This window comes from Phoenix dactylifera, chromosome 7, assembly GCF_009389715.1.
Source record: "Phoenix dactylifera cultivar Barhee BC4 chromosome 7, palm_55x_up_171113_PBpolish2nd_filt_p, whole genome shotgun sequence".
NCBI classification, from domain to species: domain Eukaryota; kingdom Viridiplantae; phylum Streptophyta; class Magnoliopsida; order Arecales; family Arecaceae; genus Phoenix; species Phoenix dactylifera.
Window position 1 is genome coordinate 9,608,541 of NC_052398.1, and position 20,105 is coordinate 9,628,645.

General features: G+C 38.5%; 1 protein-coding gene across 1 annotated transcript; it reads left to right on the forward strand.

Moving 5' to 3' along the window:
• The first annotated feature begins 220 nt into the window (after positions 1 to 220).
• LOC103707753 (calreticulin-3-like) lies at positions 221 to 18,844 on the forward strand. The gene is given in 16 exon segments (XM_039128225.1): positions 221 to 394; positions 1,815 to 1,922; positions 2,150 to 2,342; positions 3,315 to 3,573; positions 3,685 to 3,741; positions 3,826 to 3,873; positions 4,073 to 4,159; positions 4,265 to 4,322; positions 16,643 to 16,710; positions 16,839 to 16,865; positions 16,867 to 16,908; positions 16,911 to 16,937; positions 17,027 to 17,084; positions 17,386 to 17,489; positions 18,293 to 18,325; positions 18,424 to 18,844. Coding segments are annotated over 14 exon segments (1,182 nt in total). The 5' UTR covers positions 221 to 273; the 3' UTR covers positions 17,415 to 17,489; positions 18,293 to 18,325; positions 18,424 to 18,844.
• The last annotated feature ends 1,261 nt before the right edge of the window (positions 18,845 to 20,105 follow it).

The window sequence follows — 20,105 nt, forward strand, 5'->3', positions numbered from 1 at the left end:
ATGCAATTTTATTAACAATATATAATAATAACTATAATTACAAGCCTAATTAATTTATTATAAAATACTATTCTTTCTAGATAATGATTATGATAAAAAAAAATATAGGCTGATTATTCCACGTAACAACCTCATTTCAACGTACAATCTGCCAGGTGAAAAGCCAGGAGGGGGACAACTGCAATTAAACCCCTCTTACAGGGGCGTTTGTTAAGAGGGAGTTTCTATAAATGGTCCACTCCGGCTCCGCTCTTTCCACGGCGACCGGCGGGGATGGCCGAACGAGCGCTTTCTCCTCCACTCCACCTCCGCCTTCACTTCATCCTCTTCCTCTCTCTCGCACTCCTGCTCCAGCTTTCTACTGCTGAGATCTTCTTCGAAGAGCGATTCGATGGTATCTCCCAATTCCGCAATCTATTCTAATTTTTACACATATTTATCCGTTCTTAAGCTGATTCCTTGATGCACTTATCGCTGTTTTCCCCCCGATCTTTCCGTGACATAAAACTAGGATGTTTCATTTAAACCTCAGCTCGTAAGAAGAATTATTTCCCCGAAAATGATTTAATTTCTTAGGTTCTTCTTTCTTCAATCTCCACCATCAGGTGCTTTTTTTGTTTTGTATTGTTTTTTTTTTGCTAAATCGACAAGTAACTGCTGATTTCTTTATTTAGACTGATTTCTGATGATTCCAAATTAGGCATTCACAGTTTCCTAGTTAAGTGATGGTTTTTCTTCCCACCCTGATTGTTTCCGAAAATCTCTTTCGGCTAGTTCAATTACAGGTAGAGGCCCACAGAGTCCAAATTGGAAACCAAGATTTTTTTTAAAATTTCCCCGTTTTCCTTTTTCTCCTTTGGTTGTTGTTTGTGAAATAGCTTTTTATTGGATGGATTTTGTTCGATCTAAACTGGATTAGATATCAAGTATTTAACTATTTGTTGGTCTTATATTCCTATTTATTGTATGTTTTGATCCATTCTGAAGCTAATATAAAATGTCGATTGTCAATAAAATGGACGGGATACGTGAATGAGTATTGCATAAGCCAGAACCAACACTCGGTTGGGAAAAACCGAATGGTTGATGTCCGGTTGACAGCCAGTTTTAGAGTAGGAAATCCTATTCTTAAAGCTAATTGCAAGCATACTCAAAAAGACCTTTTCCTATTCCTTTGACTGCTTCTTTACTGCTCAAGTGCATCTTCTAGTTCTTGTTCAAGTTCGAGTTCCAGTTCGCCTAACTCCTACTGTTGGATGGTTTTGGCCCTCTCTCTTCACTGCTGATGGATCTTTATTAGATCTTGTGTTTGTTCTAATCGTTCATCTGAGCGAGTTCAGAGAGCACTTCTCTCTTCCCCGGAAATTTTGCTACCTCCGTACCATTCATTTTACGCCTTCGGTTGATCAAAAACTTGGCCTTTACAACTTGTGGAGGACCGGGTCGCCCTTCTTTCTAGTTTAGGGGGCTGGCGATTTTGTTCCTTAGAGAGCCTCCTACAAGAACTAAAATTAGGAGCTGATGACCTTGAAAAGCTTAGATATTAGGTGAAAGATTTGGGTCAAGAATTCAGTTGAGATGTGCCCAAAGAAACACCCAAAGAAGCAAAACTTGACGGTAATTGTGTCAGGTGGTTTTGTATATAAAGTCATGGCTGAATACTGATGCTGTACATGTTTGATGATTGCATAAGAATGCCAACTTTATCTTCTTTCCCATTTTTATCATCTCTTGGTAATGATTTATATCATCTGTCTGTCTCTAATTTAACTGGCTAACTTGAAATGTTGCCTTTGTATATGGTTACCGAAAAGATGGCTGGGAGAGCCATTGGGTAAAATCAGACTGGAAGAGGAGTGAAGGAAAAGCTGGTTCTTTTAAACATACGGCGGGAAAATGGTCCGGAGATCCAGATGACAAAGGCATGTATTTTTTGTTTCCTGTTTTTGTCCTTTGAATCTTAATACTTAACTTATTGGTGTTATTATGAAGAGGATTTTAACAATAGATTTTGGCAAACCCCAGAGAGGGTGTCGAATATGTTTTGGAAATGTTGAGCAGAAGCTGATTTGAATGAACTTGCTAGTTCTTTTGTAGGAGTTATATAGTCGATCTGACCTTATGCATTTTCTGCTCTTGGTCAATTCAGGTATACAGACATACCCGGATGCCAAGCACTTTGCAATATCTGCAAAGATTCCAGAATTCAGTAATAAGAACAGAACACTGGTGGTCCAGTATTCTATAAAATTTGAGCAGGACATTGAATGTGGCGGTGGCTACATCAAGCTTCTCTCCGGCTATGTCAATCAGAAGAAATTTGGTGGTGATACTCCTTACAGGTTAGTTATATAATTTCTTCAAATGTGTGATATACCTTATACTTCTTTGGATTTTCCAATGCTTTGAAATACATGGGACTATCTTTAGCTATTTTTACTTATTCTTATATTTGCTTTGGATCATAAATTTCCGTCCTTAAGAGACTTTTGTGCCATCACAGAATAACCATAAGCCTTCTTATCATCTATTATACCATTGCCAATTGAAATTTGTGATGCCTTGAAGGACGCATGCCCCATATGGTTATTGTTGTCTCATTTCTATAAATGTTCATATATCCAATTTCTTATTGTGAAGTTAATTTGGGATCTCATTACTTAGGTTCACTTAAACTAAGTATATGGAGTGTGTATTGTATTCGCATGTAAACAGAACTAAGTGAATTTTAGAGCTGGCAAGTTTCCTTGGTGCACTATCTGTCTACCATAATTAGTGCTTTATGCAGCAATATCCAAGTCCAACTATTATGAGAATTATGTTTTGTTGTGGCCCTTTGAATTATAATTTTTGCTTTAGTGATAAATAAATGCACTTCGATTATATATAATCTTGCCCAATTTTCTCTCTCTATCCTCATATCATGCCGAGGGGAATCTTGAAGGGTTGCTCCTTGGTTGCATAAAGTTAAAATGCAAAGTTAATAAGATGGCTTTTCTTACTTCTAGCTGGTCTTCTAGGTTTTCTGATGGCAAGTGCTCTCTTGTGAAAAATTGATTGCCTAGGAAATCTGTGTCATCTTGTAGTCAGTTGATGCTAGGCTGGTAGGTTTTCTGATGGCAAGTGCTCTCTTGTGAAAGCTTCCGACTTCAATGGGTTAGACTTAAAACTCTAAGGACAGGGCTCTCTAATGAAGATTAAAATTTTATTCCAGTTCGAATAAACTGTCATTTTCTAATGTGTCATGCTTAATTATTTGCTTCTCTCCAGTTTCACAATATTCAGCCTCTTGATTGCTTCCAATTTTTGTGCAGTTTAATGTTCGGGCCTGATATTTGTGGCACACAAACAAAGAAGCTCCATCTTATCCTTTCCTACCAGGGACAGAATTATCCTATAAAGAAAGATTTACAATGTGAGACAGACAAGTTAACACACGTATACACGTTTATTCTTAGGCCTGATGCCTCATACAGTCTTCTTATTGATAACCGAGAGAGAGAATCTGGAAGCATGTATACCGACTGGGATATTCTTCCACCTCGAAAGATTAAAGCTGTCAATGCTAAAAAGGTTGAAGCTTGCTTTATTATCACATACTATCAAGTTACTAATAAGAAACTTTACAATCTATGGCATTATGATAAACCCTTCTAATATCCTGTTTTTTTTTTAATGCTACAGCCTAAAGACTGGGACGATAGGGAGTACATTGATGATCCTGATGATGTTAAACCAGAGGTTTCCAGCAATGCGAACTCTCAGAAATATTTTCCCTTCTGGGCGTGCTCATTCTTTTTCTTACTTTTTATCTAATCCTTGCAGGGATATGATTCAATTCCAAAAGAGATTCCTGATCCAAAAGCTAAAAAGGTATGCTCGTTGACTTTGTTAATCTAAGATAGGCACTCGGGCACATGCTATAATAACTCCTTTAATGGATGAGATTCTTGCAAGCATTTAGCTTGATCTACAAAGTGATATATGTGACATCACTCCTTTTTTGTTATTTCCAAAGAAAAATGTGTTTTCTGGTTAGTGAGATTGAATAATTATATTACTTGCCAACCAGCCTGATACATGGGAGGATGATGAAGATGGTATATGGAGGCCACCAAAGATACCAAATCCAGCATATAAAGGCCCATGGAAACCCAAGGTTTGTTTACTCAAGTATATCTAGTTTTAGTGACTGGAATCTCATGTTTCTCAATTGACTGCAGTAGTATGTTTTGCATCTCTAATATATATTATGAAATTACAGAGGATCAAGAACCCAAACTATAAGGGGAAATGGAAGGTACCATGGATTGATAACCCAGGTAAGTCAAGCACTAGATCAGATTCATTTTCTTAATCATTGTGAAATGGAAAGAAAAAAATTCTAATAAGAAAACCTTGGTATATGTGATATTCCAATATGTTCTGGAGCTTTAGAGCTTATCTGTGCATATCTTGACAGTTTCACTAACTGCATTCATATTCCTTTGTGTCAGTCTGACATTCTATGTTACTTGATAGTGGTATTCAAGTGAAATGTTCAAATGCGGGGTTTTATTTTTGCAACAAGAGGATTTTAGTTGGTGCAACTTGTTGGCAAAATTATCACAAAATTAAAGAACTAATATTGAAAATTTAGTGGTATATCTGAATCACTTCAAAACCAGATGTTAATGATGAAGTTTTACAAGAATTTGGACCTTCTATTCTATCTGTATTCTTTCTGTGCTTAAACATATCCACAGAGAACTAGAATAGCTTCTACTTGTTATGGTTTGTTTTCATTCTTTGGTTTCAAGTCTCTCTCTCTCTTGTGCATGCGCTTGCGCATATGTGTTCATGCCACACAATAGTAGCAGAAGATGTTGTGTAAGAAAGTTTTAAGTTCAAGGTCTTGTTTGGATGCACCAAGCAATTTTCCTTGTGTAACGTAGCTGCATGGGAGGAAGTTAATGAGCAGTCAATGTATGGGAGGGGAACATGTGTTGTCACCTTTGGATATGCTTTTCTTCTTTGTTATCCTGATAACATCCCTTTCTGCCACAACATGTGTTGCTCTTTATATCAAAACTCATCGATAGATGTTTTGTTTATCTACATTGAAATCATGTAGAACCCATTTCCAGGAAGCATTTGTTGTAGAATTAACTACCGAAGTAGTTGATTTTGGTATGAACCTTTGGTTAATGGCTCGTCTTTTAAATTCTCTCCGTATCAAGCTTAACCTGTACATCTCCTTGACCATTCTAAGTGTTAAACTAGCCATGAAATCCTTGGTCAAAGTCTACTTAGCAGTCTGATTGAAAGAGTAGATGCCCTATAAGCCAATCATTTGATGGGTTTCTCTTTGTAATCCTCCAAATCATGTACTTTGACACTCGATATATATCAATAAAGGCATTGTGTTTCATCATTTGCTGCTTATCTATTTTATTATTGGATGATGAACCCCATAAATTAGGACATTGGTTTTAGGGTTATGATGAGATCATACCAGTGAGACCTAAAATCCTAAAATCCTAATTTAGAATATTCTCAGTCAAATTGGTATATTGAGTCGGGGATCAATATTACCGGAAAGACTGGCACATCTTATGTATGCTCAATGTAGAGGGTGATTGATCTCACAATCACTTGTGTGAGACACTAATACAAAGATGTGGGTGCTCATTAGAGGAATGAGTTCACTGAAATGACCAGCCATGAGAACATCTTATGGATTCTTACTTAATTATCAAAAGATGGTTCTCATAGTGGGAGTTGTGCAAGTGATCCTTAGACCTGAGATCACCATGGTACCTTGTGCACTTGAAGCTATATTTTGGTTTACCCTCATTCACGACATTGCGTTGTGTACGGGGTATTCTGGATATGGTGAATTTTGTACGAAGGTTGTGAGTAGGTCAACAAGGAATCAGTCACTTCTAGTAAGAGAAGGTAACATCCTACTTACTCTAATCTTATGATGATTCACGAAGCCTTTGATCAAAGCAAAATGAATATTAGAAAGAGTTTCTAATGTTTCATTGTTTGAATTATCATATAAAAGATTGAGAGAGACATGAATAAGTGATTGAGTTTGATATTGATCCATACTCGAGCACTTATTCAGGATGTAGTATGACTGAGGGATTGAATTGCACAGTAACTTTTCACTGAAGGGTATGTTTGGATTTGTCCAATACATTCCTCATCTTCCGGGTAGACATGATACGTTGCTAGACGTCAATCATGTCTTGTGGGTTGATCGGATCAAAGAGTTTGATTAGATCAAAGCATCAGAAAGGTTCTGATTGCTAAGTCAGGTTTAGCACTAAATTGAACCTAAATTGGATTAGAGGTATTCTAATCAGGTTAGGTCAACTTGCACCTGCACCTACTGCTGGCTAAGATAAGGAACCCAATGGGTCACACACAAGGGAATTGATCAAGGGTCTAATTGGATTAGATCATGTTTGCAAGATGAACATGCTAGCACGTGTTGCAAACCCTAGCTCCTGATTCAAATTAAATTCGAATATGATTCTTAGATTTGGTTGATCTAATATGATTAGATCATGACCTAATATGGGTTAGCCAAGAGTTGAAACCCATTTGGCTTTAATTAGACCTGATTTGATTAGGTTTAATGTTTTCTTTAAGTTGGTTAAACCCAATTGGATTGGGTTTGATAGGGCCTTCACTTCTGGACCATTGGATCGCTTCCTGGATGAAGGATCTGGTCCACTGGTTGGCGCCTTCATCTGGACCATTGGATGGCTTCCTGGATGAAGGATCTGGTCCACTGGTTAGCGCCTGAATCTGGACCACTGGATGGCTCTCTGGATGAAAGATCTGGACCGTTGCTCAGCGCCTGAATCTGGACCACTGGATGGCTCTCTGGATGAAAGATCTGGACCGTTGCTCAGCGCCTGAATCTGGACCATCGGTGATGGCATCTTACTTCTGGACCATTGGATGGCACCCTGGATGATGATGTCTTGATCTGGACCATTAGATGGCACCTAGATCTGGACCATTGGCTTTGGTTCACTGCATTTGGGCCCTTGGATCATCAGGATTTAAGAGGGAGATGTGAGAAAGAAGTTGATACACCCTTCTCCTTAGCACCCCATCATGATGGGATGCATCTCTTGGCACATGCCTCATCATGATGAGGTGTGTGGATGGGATGCATCCCTTTATGATGCATCCCTCCATCTCTTATAAATAGGAGGTGCCTTGGGGTTCTAAAGATCATCCAAGAAAAAGCCTCTCCTTCTCTCTCCCTTATCCCTTCTTTCTTACAAGTCTCTCTCTTTTGTCCTAACCCAAGACAAGAGGGTCTTCTTTAGGACAAAAAGGCTAGTGAATGTTTTAGAGGTAGAAAGAAAGAAGGAAGTGAAGGAAAATCAGCCAATTAAATCCTTTGGAAGGATTGAACAATTAGAATCAAGTTTTGGTGGAGCTAGAGTCTTGAACCCATTCCTGTGTGGATCAACATCGGAGGGTGAACATTTGGGCACCTTAGGACATCTTCAGACATATTGGATATAGCGTGATAGGTATTCTTCTATACCAAGATTATATTTTCTACATTATTTGGTTATACTATTAAGGTGATCTTGGCTTATTAGGGTTTCATATAATGGGTTTTATAAGAAAATTTTATAATCCCGTATCTTCCGCTGCGCCCTAGGGCACTGGGAAACCCTAACAGTGGTATCAGAGCCACCCTTAATCAGTTTAACCAAATGATAATACATGCTATTATCTTGATGCTATGAGATAGCTAGGTTGTTTGTATGCATGATTAGTTTATGCTATGAGATAGTGTTATATTCATGTTGTAGCACAGTATAATTGCTAGTACTAAATTATAGAATATGCAATGAGACCAATATAGTAGTATGAAAACTTTGGGCTGACCCATTCTGGAACAATCGACTCAGTTGGTGTCTAGGAAGGAAGCCACAGGTGGTTACTTAATTAGGACCTCACTCTCTGAGTGAGGGGTGCCTCCCACCTGCTTTTCTGGCCAATTATTTGATTGTCCTTTATGGTTGAGCTTAATGTTAGTAAGATACTACTATTTGAAAGCCCTCACTAAATTCATAATTAAGTCGTAGTGTTAATTGCTTTAAGCTGAGCCATTCTGAATCAATTGACTAAGTTGGTGTCTAGGAAAGAGGCTACAGGTGGTTATTTAATTAGGACCTTACTAAGTAAGGAGAGCCTCCCATCTGCTTATCTAGCCAACTATTTGATTGACCTCCATGGAAAAGCTAATTGCTGATATAACACTATAAAGGTCCTTCCTTCATGCTTAGATATTATTATGTCAATATCTACGCTAGCTTGTTGTGATTCCCACAAGGCTAGTATTAGGGATTGATATTGTAATATCTTGGTGCATATGATGCATATGGCATATTTTAATATGCTGCCTTGTTGTGATTCCCACAAGGGCAGCATTATTCAAATATGACTGTATAAAATGAAGGGTTTGACTTAACTAGACACAATAGTTTGTTGTGATTCCCACAAGACTATATGTGTGCTAGAGGACAGAATAAAGTTGGGAATTGCATGGGATACAATTGGAAAGAGTTTCCTACCTTTGAACTTATAAGGGCTTGTTGTGATTCCCACAAGGTCTTTTATAAGGAATTTGGATCTCAACCCCACTAAGAAAATTAGTATTTCTCGTTCATCATATTTGAGGGTTATGACATTCGATAAAAATAGTGGGAGTAACAATTAGATAGAAGTCCTTGTCTGATTGAATACATGTCATCATGATTGGTCTGCTTATATTAGTGTTCTTTGTAATTATAGATTAATTCTGCAAAAATGGCATCTTCACTCTCACTTAGAGGTATCTTAGATACAAACAAATTGACTGGTCCCAACTATGTGGATTGGTTGAGAAATTTAAAGATTGTTCTCACACAAGAAAAACTTTCCTACATTCTTGAAACCCCTGACCTAGGGTCAGCAGGGGAAGATGCAACTGAGGAGGAATTGGCCACATATCGTATGTGGAAAAATGATAGTTTGACTGTCAAATGTATCATGCTTGCTTCTATGAATAATGAATTGCAGAGGCAGCATGATAGCATGGATACTCACTCCATACTCCTTAACTTAAAGGAGTTATATGGTGAGCAGAGCAGAACTGCTAGATATGAGATATCTAAACAGTTGTTCCGTGCTAGAATGATCGAGGGATCGTCTGTGCAAGACCACTGTTTAAAGGTTATAGACTTAATCACTCGATTAAGTCAACTTGGTTTTGCTATGGACAGTGAGCTCAGTCAGGATTTGATCCTGCAATCACTATCCGACTCATTCTCGCAGTTTGTCGTGAATTATCACATGAACAAACTGAATTCCTCCCTGCCTGAGCTTCTAAATATGCTGAAAACAGCAGAGTCTCACATCAAGAAGGACAAGGGTCCGATCCTTCTTGTTGGTGAGAGCTCAAAGAAGAAGTCGGGCAACAAGGGTTCAAAGAAAAAACTAAACCCTAAGAGTCGCATCAAAAAGAAGAAGGGAAAGAAAATCTCTGGACCCGGTACCTGTTTCCACTGTGGCAAGACGGGGCATTGGAAAAGGAACTGCAAGAGCTTTCTTGCAAGTGTGAAGCCTGATGCAAGTGTTGCATCAAAAGGTATGTTTTTATTACATGCCAATATGACATTAAGTTCTTCTGATTCTAATTCATGGGTATTGGATACCGGTTGTGGTTCTCACATATGCAAATCTTTGTATGGACTGCAGAAAATTAGAAGTCTGAAGAAAGGTGACTTCGAGCTATATGGCGCTGGAGGAGAATCCATCCAGGCTGAAGCTGTTGGCACCTACATACTGGAGCTACCCTCCGGAAAGTTCTTGAAGCTAGAAGACTGTTATTTTATGCCAAAAATCATTAGAAATGTAATTTCAATTCCTTTGTTGCTTAAGAAAGGATTCGAAATAAATGGAAAGAGCAATGGTTGCTCTATTTCTTTATCTAATGAGTATTATTGTCATGGCACTATGGAAAATGGTCTTTTAGTATTATGTCTTAATAATGTTATGTTTCATATTGGCAAAGATAATAAAAGAAAAAGAGAAAATATTAATAATACCCTCCTCTGGCATTACCGATTAGGTCATATTAGTGAGACAAGGTTACATAAGTTGTATAAAGATAAATTCTTTGACCCTTATGATTTTGAATCATTAGGAACTTGTGAATCTTGTCTTATGGGTAAAATGACCAAGTCTCCATTCTCGGGACATGGAGAAAGGGCAAGTGAGTTGTTAGAACTCGTACACACTGATGTGTGCGGTCCTATGTCAACTCAAGCTAGAGATGGATACTCTTACTTCATCACATTTACTGATGACTTATCAAGGTTCGGTTTTGTGTATCTAATGAAACATAAATCCGAAGCCTTTGATAAATTTAAAGAGTATCAAAGTATGGTCGAAAAACAAACTGGAAAGTGTATTAAATCCTTCGATCTGATCGAGGAGGAGAATACCTTTCTAGTGAATTTTTAGACTATCTTAAATTAAAGGGTATACTCTCTGAATGGACACCTCCATATACGCCACAATTAAATGGTGTAGCTGAAAGAAGGAATCGTACCTTATTAGATATGGTACGGTCCATGATGTGCTTCACAAATCTTCCAATTTCCTTCTGGGGACATGCCCTAGAAACTGCTGCATTAGTATTAAATAGAGTACCATCTAAGTCTGTATCTAGCACTCCATATGAGATATGGAAAGGAAAGAAACCTAATCTTAAGTATCTTAAGATATGGGGTTGTCATGCTTATGTCAAAAGAAATTTTGGACATAAGCTAAGTGCTAGATCGGACAAATGTATATTTGTAGGTTATCCTAAAGACAGTTTAGGATATATCTTCTATGATCCTACCGAACAAAAGGTATTTGTTGCTAGGCATGCCACTTTCTTGGAAAAAGAGTTTTTCTTAGAAAAAGGCAAGGATAGAAGAATTGAACTTGATGAAGTTCAAGACCTACAAGGTGAGACACATAATAATCCTCAACCAGATGTACCCATGGAAGAGGTACAGCCACTACACACTACTCCTTTTCGAAGGTCAGAAAGAGTGCGAAATGCACCTGAGAGGTATGGATTTATCATTGAGAATGATGAAGCCTACATCGTTGATAATGATGACCCTCTGACCTATTCGGAAGCTGTCAAGAGTAGGGACTCTGACAAATGGTTGGACGCCATGAAAATCCGAGATAGATTCTATGTATACAAACCAAGTGTGGACTTTGGTTGATGCACCTGAGGGAGTGATTCCAATAGGGTGCAAATGGGTATACAAGAAGAAGATAGGAGCTGATGGCCAAGTAGAAACCTACAAGGCCAGGCTAGTGGCAAAAGGTTTCAGGCAAAAAACAAGGCATTGATTATGATGAAACTTTTTCGCCAGTAGCTATGCTCAAATCTATTCGGATTATCCTTGCTATAGCTGCATACTATGATTATGAGATATGGCAGATGGATGTCAAAACCGCCTTTCTTAATGGTCACCTTGAGGAAGAGGTTTATATGACACAGCCAGAGGGATTTGTCTCAAAAGGGAGAGCAAATCAAGTATGTAGGCTTTAAGAAATCCATTTATGGATTAAAGCAGGCATCTAGGAGTTGGAACATCCATTTTGATATGATAGTCAAAGAGTTTGGCTTCATTAAAAATATAGATGAACCTTGTGTGTACAAGAAGACTAGTGGGAGTGCTATTGTCTTCTTGATATTATATGTGGACGATATATTGGTCATTGGAAATGATGTTCCAATGATGCAATCGGTCAAGACTTGGTTATCAAAGAAATTTTCCATGAAAGACTTGGGTGAAGCATCCTATATACTTGGTATAAGGATCTATAGAGATAGATCTAAAAGGATGCTAGGTTTGTCCCAGTCTAGGTACATTGATAATGTGCTGAAGAGGTTCAACATGGATGGAAGTAAGAAAGGTTTCTTACCCATAGGACATGGCATACAACTCTCTAGGAAGATGTCTCCTAAGACATCTGAAGAGAGGAATAGAATGAGTTCTATTCCCTATGCTTCGGCAGTAGGGTCGATCATGTATGCTATGTTATGTACTAGGCCTGATGTAGCTTATGCCTTAGGTATGGTAAGTAGATTTCAGGCAGATCCCGGGGAGGATCATTGGAAAATTGTGAAAAGCATTCTCAAATACTTGAGAAGGACTAGAGATGTTTTTCTGATTTATGGAGGATCAGAATTGAAACTAGAAGGCTATTCAGATTCTAGCTTTCAATCTGATCCAGATGATAGCAAGTCAATCTCTGGATATATCTTCACTTTGAATGGTGGAGCTGTGAGTTGGAAAAGTTCCAAACAGCAAACTGTAGCTGACTCAACTACTGAGGCAGAATACATAGCTGTTAGTGAAGCTGCTAAGGAAGCAGTCTGGATGAAGAAGTTCATCACAGAGCTGGGTGTAGTTCCTGAGATTGCCGGACCAGTCCCAGTTTATTGCGATAACACTGGAGCAGTTGCACAGGCTAAGGAACCAAGGTCTCATCATAGATCCAAGCACATTTTGAGACGCTTCCACCTTGTTCGAGAGATAATCGAAAGACAAGACGTCAAGATTGAACGAGTAGACACAAAGAACAATATAGCAGACCCATTTACTAAAGCTCTACCACAGCAGCAATTCAATCGTCACCTCGATTGTATGGGGTTTAAATATAAGGGCGATTGGCCTTAGTGCAAGTGGGAGATTGAAAGAGTAGATGCCCTATAAGCCAATCATTTGATGGGTTTCTCTTTGTAATCCTCCAAATCATGTACTTTGACACTCGATATATATCAATAAAGGCATTGTGTTTCATCATTTGCTGCTTATCTATTTTATTATTGGATGATGAACCCCATAAATTAGGACATTGGTTTTAGGGTTATGATGAGATCATACCAGTGAGACCTAAATCCTAATTTAGAATATTCTCAGTCAAATTGGTATATTGAGTCGGGGATCAATATTACCGGAAAGACTGGCACATCTTATGTATGCTCAATGTAGAGGGTGATTGATCTCACAATCACTTGTGTGAGACACTAATACAAAGATGTGGGTGCTCATTAGAGGAATGAGTTCACTGAAATGACCAGCCATGAGAACATCTTATGGATTCTTACTTAATTATCAAAAGATGGTTCTCATAGTGGAGTTGTGCAAGTGATCCTTAGACCTGAGATCACCATGGTACCTTGTGCACTTGAAGCTATATTTTGGTTTACCCTCATTCACGACATTGCGTTGTGTACGGGGTATTCTGGATATGGTGGATTTTGTACGAAGGTTGTGAGTAGGTCAACAAGGAATCAGTCACTTCTAGTAAGAGAAGGTAACATCCTACTTACTCTAATCTTATGATGATTCACGAAGCCTTTGATCAAAGCAAAATGAATATTAGAAAGAGTTTCTAATGTTTCATTGTTTGAATTATCATATAAAAGATTGAGAGAGACATGAATAAGTGATTGAGTTTGATATTGATCCATACTCGAGCACTTATTCAGGATGTAGTATGACTGAGGGATTGAATTGCACAGTAACTTTTCACTGAAGGGTATGTTTGGATTTGTCCAATACATTCCTCATCTTCCGGGTAGACATGATACGTTACTAGACGTCAATCATGTCTTGTGGGTTGATCGGATCAAAGAGTTTGATTAGATCAAAGCATCAGAAAGGTTCTGATTGCTAAGTCAGGTTTAGCACTAAATTGAACCTAAATTGGAATTAGAGGTATTCTAATCAGGTTAGGTCAACTTGCACCTGCACCTACTGCTGGCTAAGATAAGGAACCCAATGGGTCACACACAAGGGAATTTGATCAAGGGTCTAATTGGATTAGATCATGTTTGCAAGATGAACATGCTAGCACGTGTTGCAAACCCTAGCTCCTGATTCAAATTAAATTCGAATATGATTCTTAGATTTGGTTGATCTAATATGATTAGATCATGACCTAATATGGGTTAGCCAAGAGTTGAAACCCATTTGGCTTTAATTAGACCTGATTTGATTAGGTTTAATGTTTTCTTTAAGTTGGTTAAACCCAATTGGATTGGATTTGATAGGGCCTTCACTTCTGGACCATTGGATCGCTTCCTGGATGAAGGATCTGGTCCACTGGTTGGCGCCTTCATCTGGACCATTGGATGGCTTCCTGGATGAAGGATCTGGGTCCACTGGTTAGCGCCTGAATCTGGACCACTGGATGGCTCTCTGGATGAAAGATCTGGGACCGTTGCTCAGCGCCTGAATCTGGACCACTGGATGGCTCTCTGGATGAAAGATCTGGGACCGTTGCTCAGCGCCCTGAATCTGGACCATCGGTGATGGCAATCTTACTTCTGGACCATTGGATGGCACCCTGGATGATGATGTCTTGATCTGGACCATTAGATGGCACCTAGATCTGGACCATTGGCTTTGGTTCACTGCATTTGGGCCCTTGGATCATCAGGATTTAAGAGGGAGATGTGAGAAAGAAGTTGATACACCCTTCTCCTTAGCACCCATCATGATGGGATGCATCTCTTGGCACATGCCTCATCATGATGAGTGTGTGGATGGGATGCATCCCTTTATGATGCATCCCTCCATCTCTTATAAATAGGAGGTGCCTTGGGGTTCTAAAGATCATCCAAGAAAAAGCCTCTCCTTCTCTCTCCCTTATCCCTTCTTTCTTACAAGTCTCTCTCTTTTGTCCTAACCCAAGACAAGAGGGTCTTCTTTAGGACAAAAAGGCTAGTGAATGTTTTAGAGGTAGAAAGAAAGAAGGAAGTGAAGAAAAATCCAGCCAATTAAATCCTTTGGGAAGGATTGAACAATTAGAATCCAAGTTTTGGTGGAGCTAGAGTCTTGAACCCATTCCTGTGTGGAATCAACATCGGAGGGTGAACATTTGGGCACCTTAGGACATCTTCAGACATATTGGATATAGCGTGATAGGTATTCTTCTATACCAAGATTATATTTTCTACATTATTTGGTTATACTATTAAGGTGATCTTGGCTTATTAGGGTTTCATATAATGGGTTTATAAGAAAATTTATTAATCCCGTATCTTCCGCTGCGCCCTAGGGCACTGGGAAACCCTAACAGATACATCTATTCAGAATTCATCTACCATGTTGTATATGTTGGTACATGATAAGTACAAGATGGTGATTGCTGGTAAACCATAAGAAGGAGATTGCCATCCAATGTGGCTGTCTCTCCAAACCATTAAAATCGTGTGCTTTATTCTTTTCTGGTCTCATTATGCACAAGTCTTTTACTTGTCCACTGAAACAAGTTGTACTTTCTGTTCTGTTCGACAATTTGAAGCTTGTCCAAAAACAGCAACTTCAGGCAAGAGAAGACTTCATGATTCATCTTCCTACAGATCCTATGAGCTTTTGAGTTTACCCTACTTTCTTGCTAGAACCTATGCACACCAATCAAGGATCATCTAGCATTTTCATGAAGGCTGGTGTACGTTTGCTTTGCAAGCACTGCAGGTTAATGTCCATAACTTGTGAATTATGCTGAATTCAGGGAACACAGTCTTGCCTTTCAAAATCATCAAGTTATTGTACCAGTCTTTCTAAAACCACCAATTTTGCTGCTCTGGGTTGTCAAGGTCTGACAGCTTGTTGCCCTGGTTGTTCAAGAAGTTTATTTGGCTATTCTTGCTTGTGTGACGGGAATTGGGTGGTTAATTAACATAAGCATAGGTGAGAGAGAGAGAGAGAGATTTCATATTTAACATTATTGTGAACTTCCATTGATCTTTTAGGCAACCATCATCGAAATGGATCTCTCTAGTTCTCTCCATATTTTAAGTTTAAAAGGAACCTCATTCCATGCATTACTGAGATGTTCTGATTCAGTAACTTCCTGGATTCCTATGTTGCAACATGCTGATGTGGCTGAAACTTGTCATCCTGTGTTATTAGTATTTGCATTTACTGTGAAAAATCTTCAGAAACTACTTTGATGCCAAATTTGGTGTGCTTTTGGGAAACCTGACCTAGGATATATTTCAGATATCACAATTTTTATATCTGAAATTTCAAGATAATAATGTAGTCTTCCAGCTGAATATGTCCAGATCCCACTACCTATTTATTGTTTCTTGTTGAAAGAAACAAGAGGAGATATAATGTTTACTCGTAATAAAATTTCTACAAAATTTGCCATGTACTTTCACTTATCAATTCTTTTATGCAGTTTATAAAAAGAGGGGCCAAATAAATTGATGCATGTTTCTTCATCTCAAAAGATTCTACTGCATTTGTTTAGTTTGAGTTGTGGGCACCTATTCATCTTATGTCGACCTTGATAGAGCTCATGTAAAATCTTTGGTACCCATGTAAATGCCAAGTGGTGGGTTGTCTTTGGTTTATTTCCTCTGCTGTTTCTTTTATCTTCTTTCCTACTTGAACAACCAATCTTCAACACAGACAAATTCAGTTCCTATCTAAATGTATGGACACTTGTGCCCATCGTACTGTTCCTTTTAGGAATTATTTCCAAGTTCTAGTTATCTATATAAATCCATCAATTCAGCTTCAGTTTTTCCTTCTTTGTCAGGAATTTGAAGATGATCCAGATCTCTATGTGCTGAAGCCTATAAGATATGTGGCCATTGAAGTATGGCAGGTAAATTGGTGCAGCATTCTTGCCTAATTATTTTTACTACAGACTGATCTATAATTTGCCACTAATGTTTTTTAACTTGACGTTGAATTCAAATGATACAAACTATAACAAAATGATTTGAAGTACAGGTCAAGGCTGGTTCAGTTTTTGACAACCATTTTGGTATGCGATGACCCGGAGTATGCGAAAAAGGTTGTGGGAAAGAAACTTGGGCAAAAAATAAAGAGGTGGGTATGCAAACCTTTTCACTGTTGCTGTAAGTTGTCCTCAGAGTTCGCCTTTTTAATAATGCTACAATATTTGCTTAAAATTTTAGGCTGAGAAAGAAGCCTTTGAGGAAGCAGAGAAAGAAAGGAAAGCTAGAGAGGAAGAAGGTATGTATTAAAGAGCAACCTAGTTCCTTCAAAATTTTCCCTTATATCTCTTCCTTCGTGAATGAGTAATGCAATGGGTGCTGGTTTCTTGCACATGATAAGTTCCTTCTGCAACATGGCCCGGGGGATTGGTGTCTCTGGCGGGACTAAGTGCAGGGGTTTATTGAGTATGAAGTTGCCAGGCAAGCAGTGCTGGGTCCAAGCAACTTTTCGTATGCACGAAACTGGCACCTCAAAGCATTTCTATCAACAAGCCCTTGGCATTTCTAAAACATGATCCATTTTGACTCTTTCCACAGGAAAGCTCAGCGAGCAAGGGAGGAAGTGTGAACGGCGGAGAAGAGATAGAGGAATATGATCGACGTTACCGAGACAAGGAAGCGGTACAAGGATAGATATAGAAAGGTAAATCTTGAATCTCTTTTCTCATCAACCAAGCTTTCTGTGTTGTAGTAGCATTCAATTTTTAATGATGTTTTTTTCCAGATCCATGTGCCAACTCCAAAGATAATATTGAATGCTAAGTTTACCTTTTGGTAGCTTAATCTTTGATAGGATATCCCATCTGTGCGCCAAAGATTGTTGAGTTTCTTGAACATTATCAGCCTTTCAGTAGTCAGATAAACAAAGGAATGCATGTCTTGGATGGCTCGTAGAAATGCAGTTCATCTCTAATTACAATGTTTAAATTAATGTACTAAACCTTGGATCATAGCCTGTCAAATTCCAATTTGTCGAAGCAACCTTCATCTACAAAAACTTGAAATGCCACTGCAGACTGGAGTCTAATAAGATGTGATGAACTACATAAACCCCCAGGACTTGAGAAACCAAAAAGTCTGGAAGCATTGCATGAAATTCTGAACTGTGGAAAATGATCAGCTTGATTTGTGTCCCATAGAAACTCCTGACTTAAGCATCATCTGATAGAGATTATAATACATAAAGGTCAGATGTTTTGTTCTTTCTGATTTCTTTGCTTCACTCAACTGTAATAATCCAAAGATTTTAACATTTAGATCCTATTAAATTCTATCATAAACATCAAATCTCATAAAGAATCCTCAGAGCCTAACAAATCTTCTAGCTCTTACAGCTACTAATTAAAGGCGGTAATCCAATGAAGCCTTATATTAATTTTAATGTAGAATGTAGTACCTGCACTACTAGAGCCTAATGATTTGCTAACTCGAAATGTTATTGTGCAGCGTTATCACCACGATTATCTGGATGATTATCACGTAAGTTTGAATGACTCTTTCATCATTGTTTTCATCTTGTCTTAGTTGCATTAGTAATTTACTTGGAATACTAAATCTCTGTCCTAACACAATAACAGGATGAATTGTGAAAGCCCTGCACAGCACCGTCAGGTGAGACAATGGAAACAAACCTCGACGTATCTTGTTGAGTTGTTACTGTATTGGTGTTTAACCATTTGCTTTCCATGATGATGAGGGCCTCAATGGAATTGAGAAGTTTTATTAGTGGGAATTTATGAAGAACCACAGTATCTCTCCCTGAAGGTTACCATCCATTGGAAACGGCCGGTGTAACTTGGACATCAGGCTGTGCCTGTGTTGTTGTATCAGTCTCTGTACTTTACCCAACTTATGAAATAACCAAGGACCATGCAATGCTAGTCCGGCTTGTTACGATTGTCCACATTGGTTGAAAAGGTTCATGCTCAACATAAGGTTTGGATCTTTGGAGAATCCAATCATCTATTCTGAAATAATCCAGTGATGGATGTAATGTTATGCTCTGATTCTAATCATCAGATCTTTATTTTGGGTAGTCTGTTACAGTTATGCATGTCTCCGAAGGGAAATGAAAGGAGTTAGTGAAAAATTAAAATCAAACCCCTCAATTAATGACTTAATCTGCACTGCAACCTCCAAGAGTCTTGGCTTGACAACAGTCACGCAAAGACAGTTGGGGCACGTTGCAAAAAGGGAAAAGAACAAAAAAAAAGATTAAAAAGTTGGCTTATTTGCTGTGTGTTTGAATGCCAAATTAAACTTTCGTAGTACCATCAGCACTGTTATCTTTTTGTTTAGATAGTTGGGTGAAATATTTACCTAGACTTGGGTGAAATATGTTTGTTGAATTTTGGGAAAACACCCTGCAAGGTATTGTCAGCCCAGTAAACTAGATTTAGTTTATGAATATGGTCCGTATTATGCATTAAACCTGATCCAAACAAGTTCCTAGTTCAAAAAATCCTTTGGTCTGGTAGTCCAAATGCATGCTTTTAGGATACATTTTTTGACTAATATTAGCTCACATATAAGTTACTGCTGCAAATTTATCGAAGTTGTCGCATGCTCAATATTAAGATGCAAACCTTGTTAGAACAGGTTTTGGGGTTCTGGGAGTCTGAAGCAGTTCTCAGTGCGAGCACTTTCATGTTGCTATGTATTCATGATGAACATACATGACCTAATCATACGTAACCTCGAAAGCCTACATTAGATACTCCAATTTGTTTCAATGAATACACTAGTAACATTCTTTATTGGACACACCTCGATTAGATACTCCATCTGGGGAGATTGAGACGAGAAAGTATATTGACAATCAAAATCATATTATATTTACCAAACCTGCTTGCTTTAACTCCTTGTTCAACAACACTACAATCAACATACCTGCTTCTTTTTATCAAGCATACACCAATCAAGAGCTATTCTGAGCCTGTCAATAACATATGGTGGCAATCAATTGTTGACGAGAGCACCACATTTGCACACACCACCCAAATGGCCTTACGTACCGTGCCTTTTTTTGAGGTCCTCAGTCCTCATATTTCAATGTGCGGCTTCAGTCCGGTCTAGTATTGTCCGGTCCTCTGATGAGTAAACATGTTGAATCATAAATACTTCAATATTGCTCATCCCTACTTCAGAACATCTGGACCATGGTGAGAAGCGATGTTACATTCTAGGCTGGGCACGTTTATAAATAGGCCAATAAAGCCGCAGATTGGATGGCCTCGTATATGGCTGATCACTTCGGAGG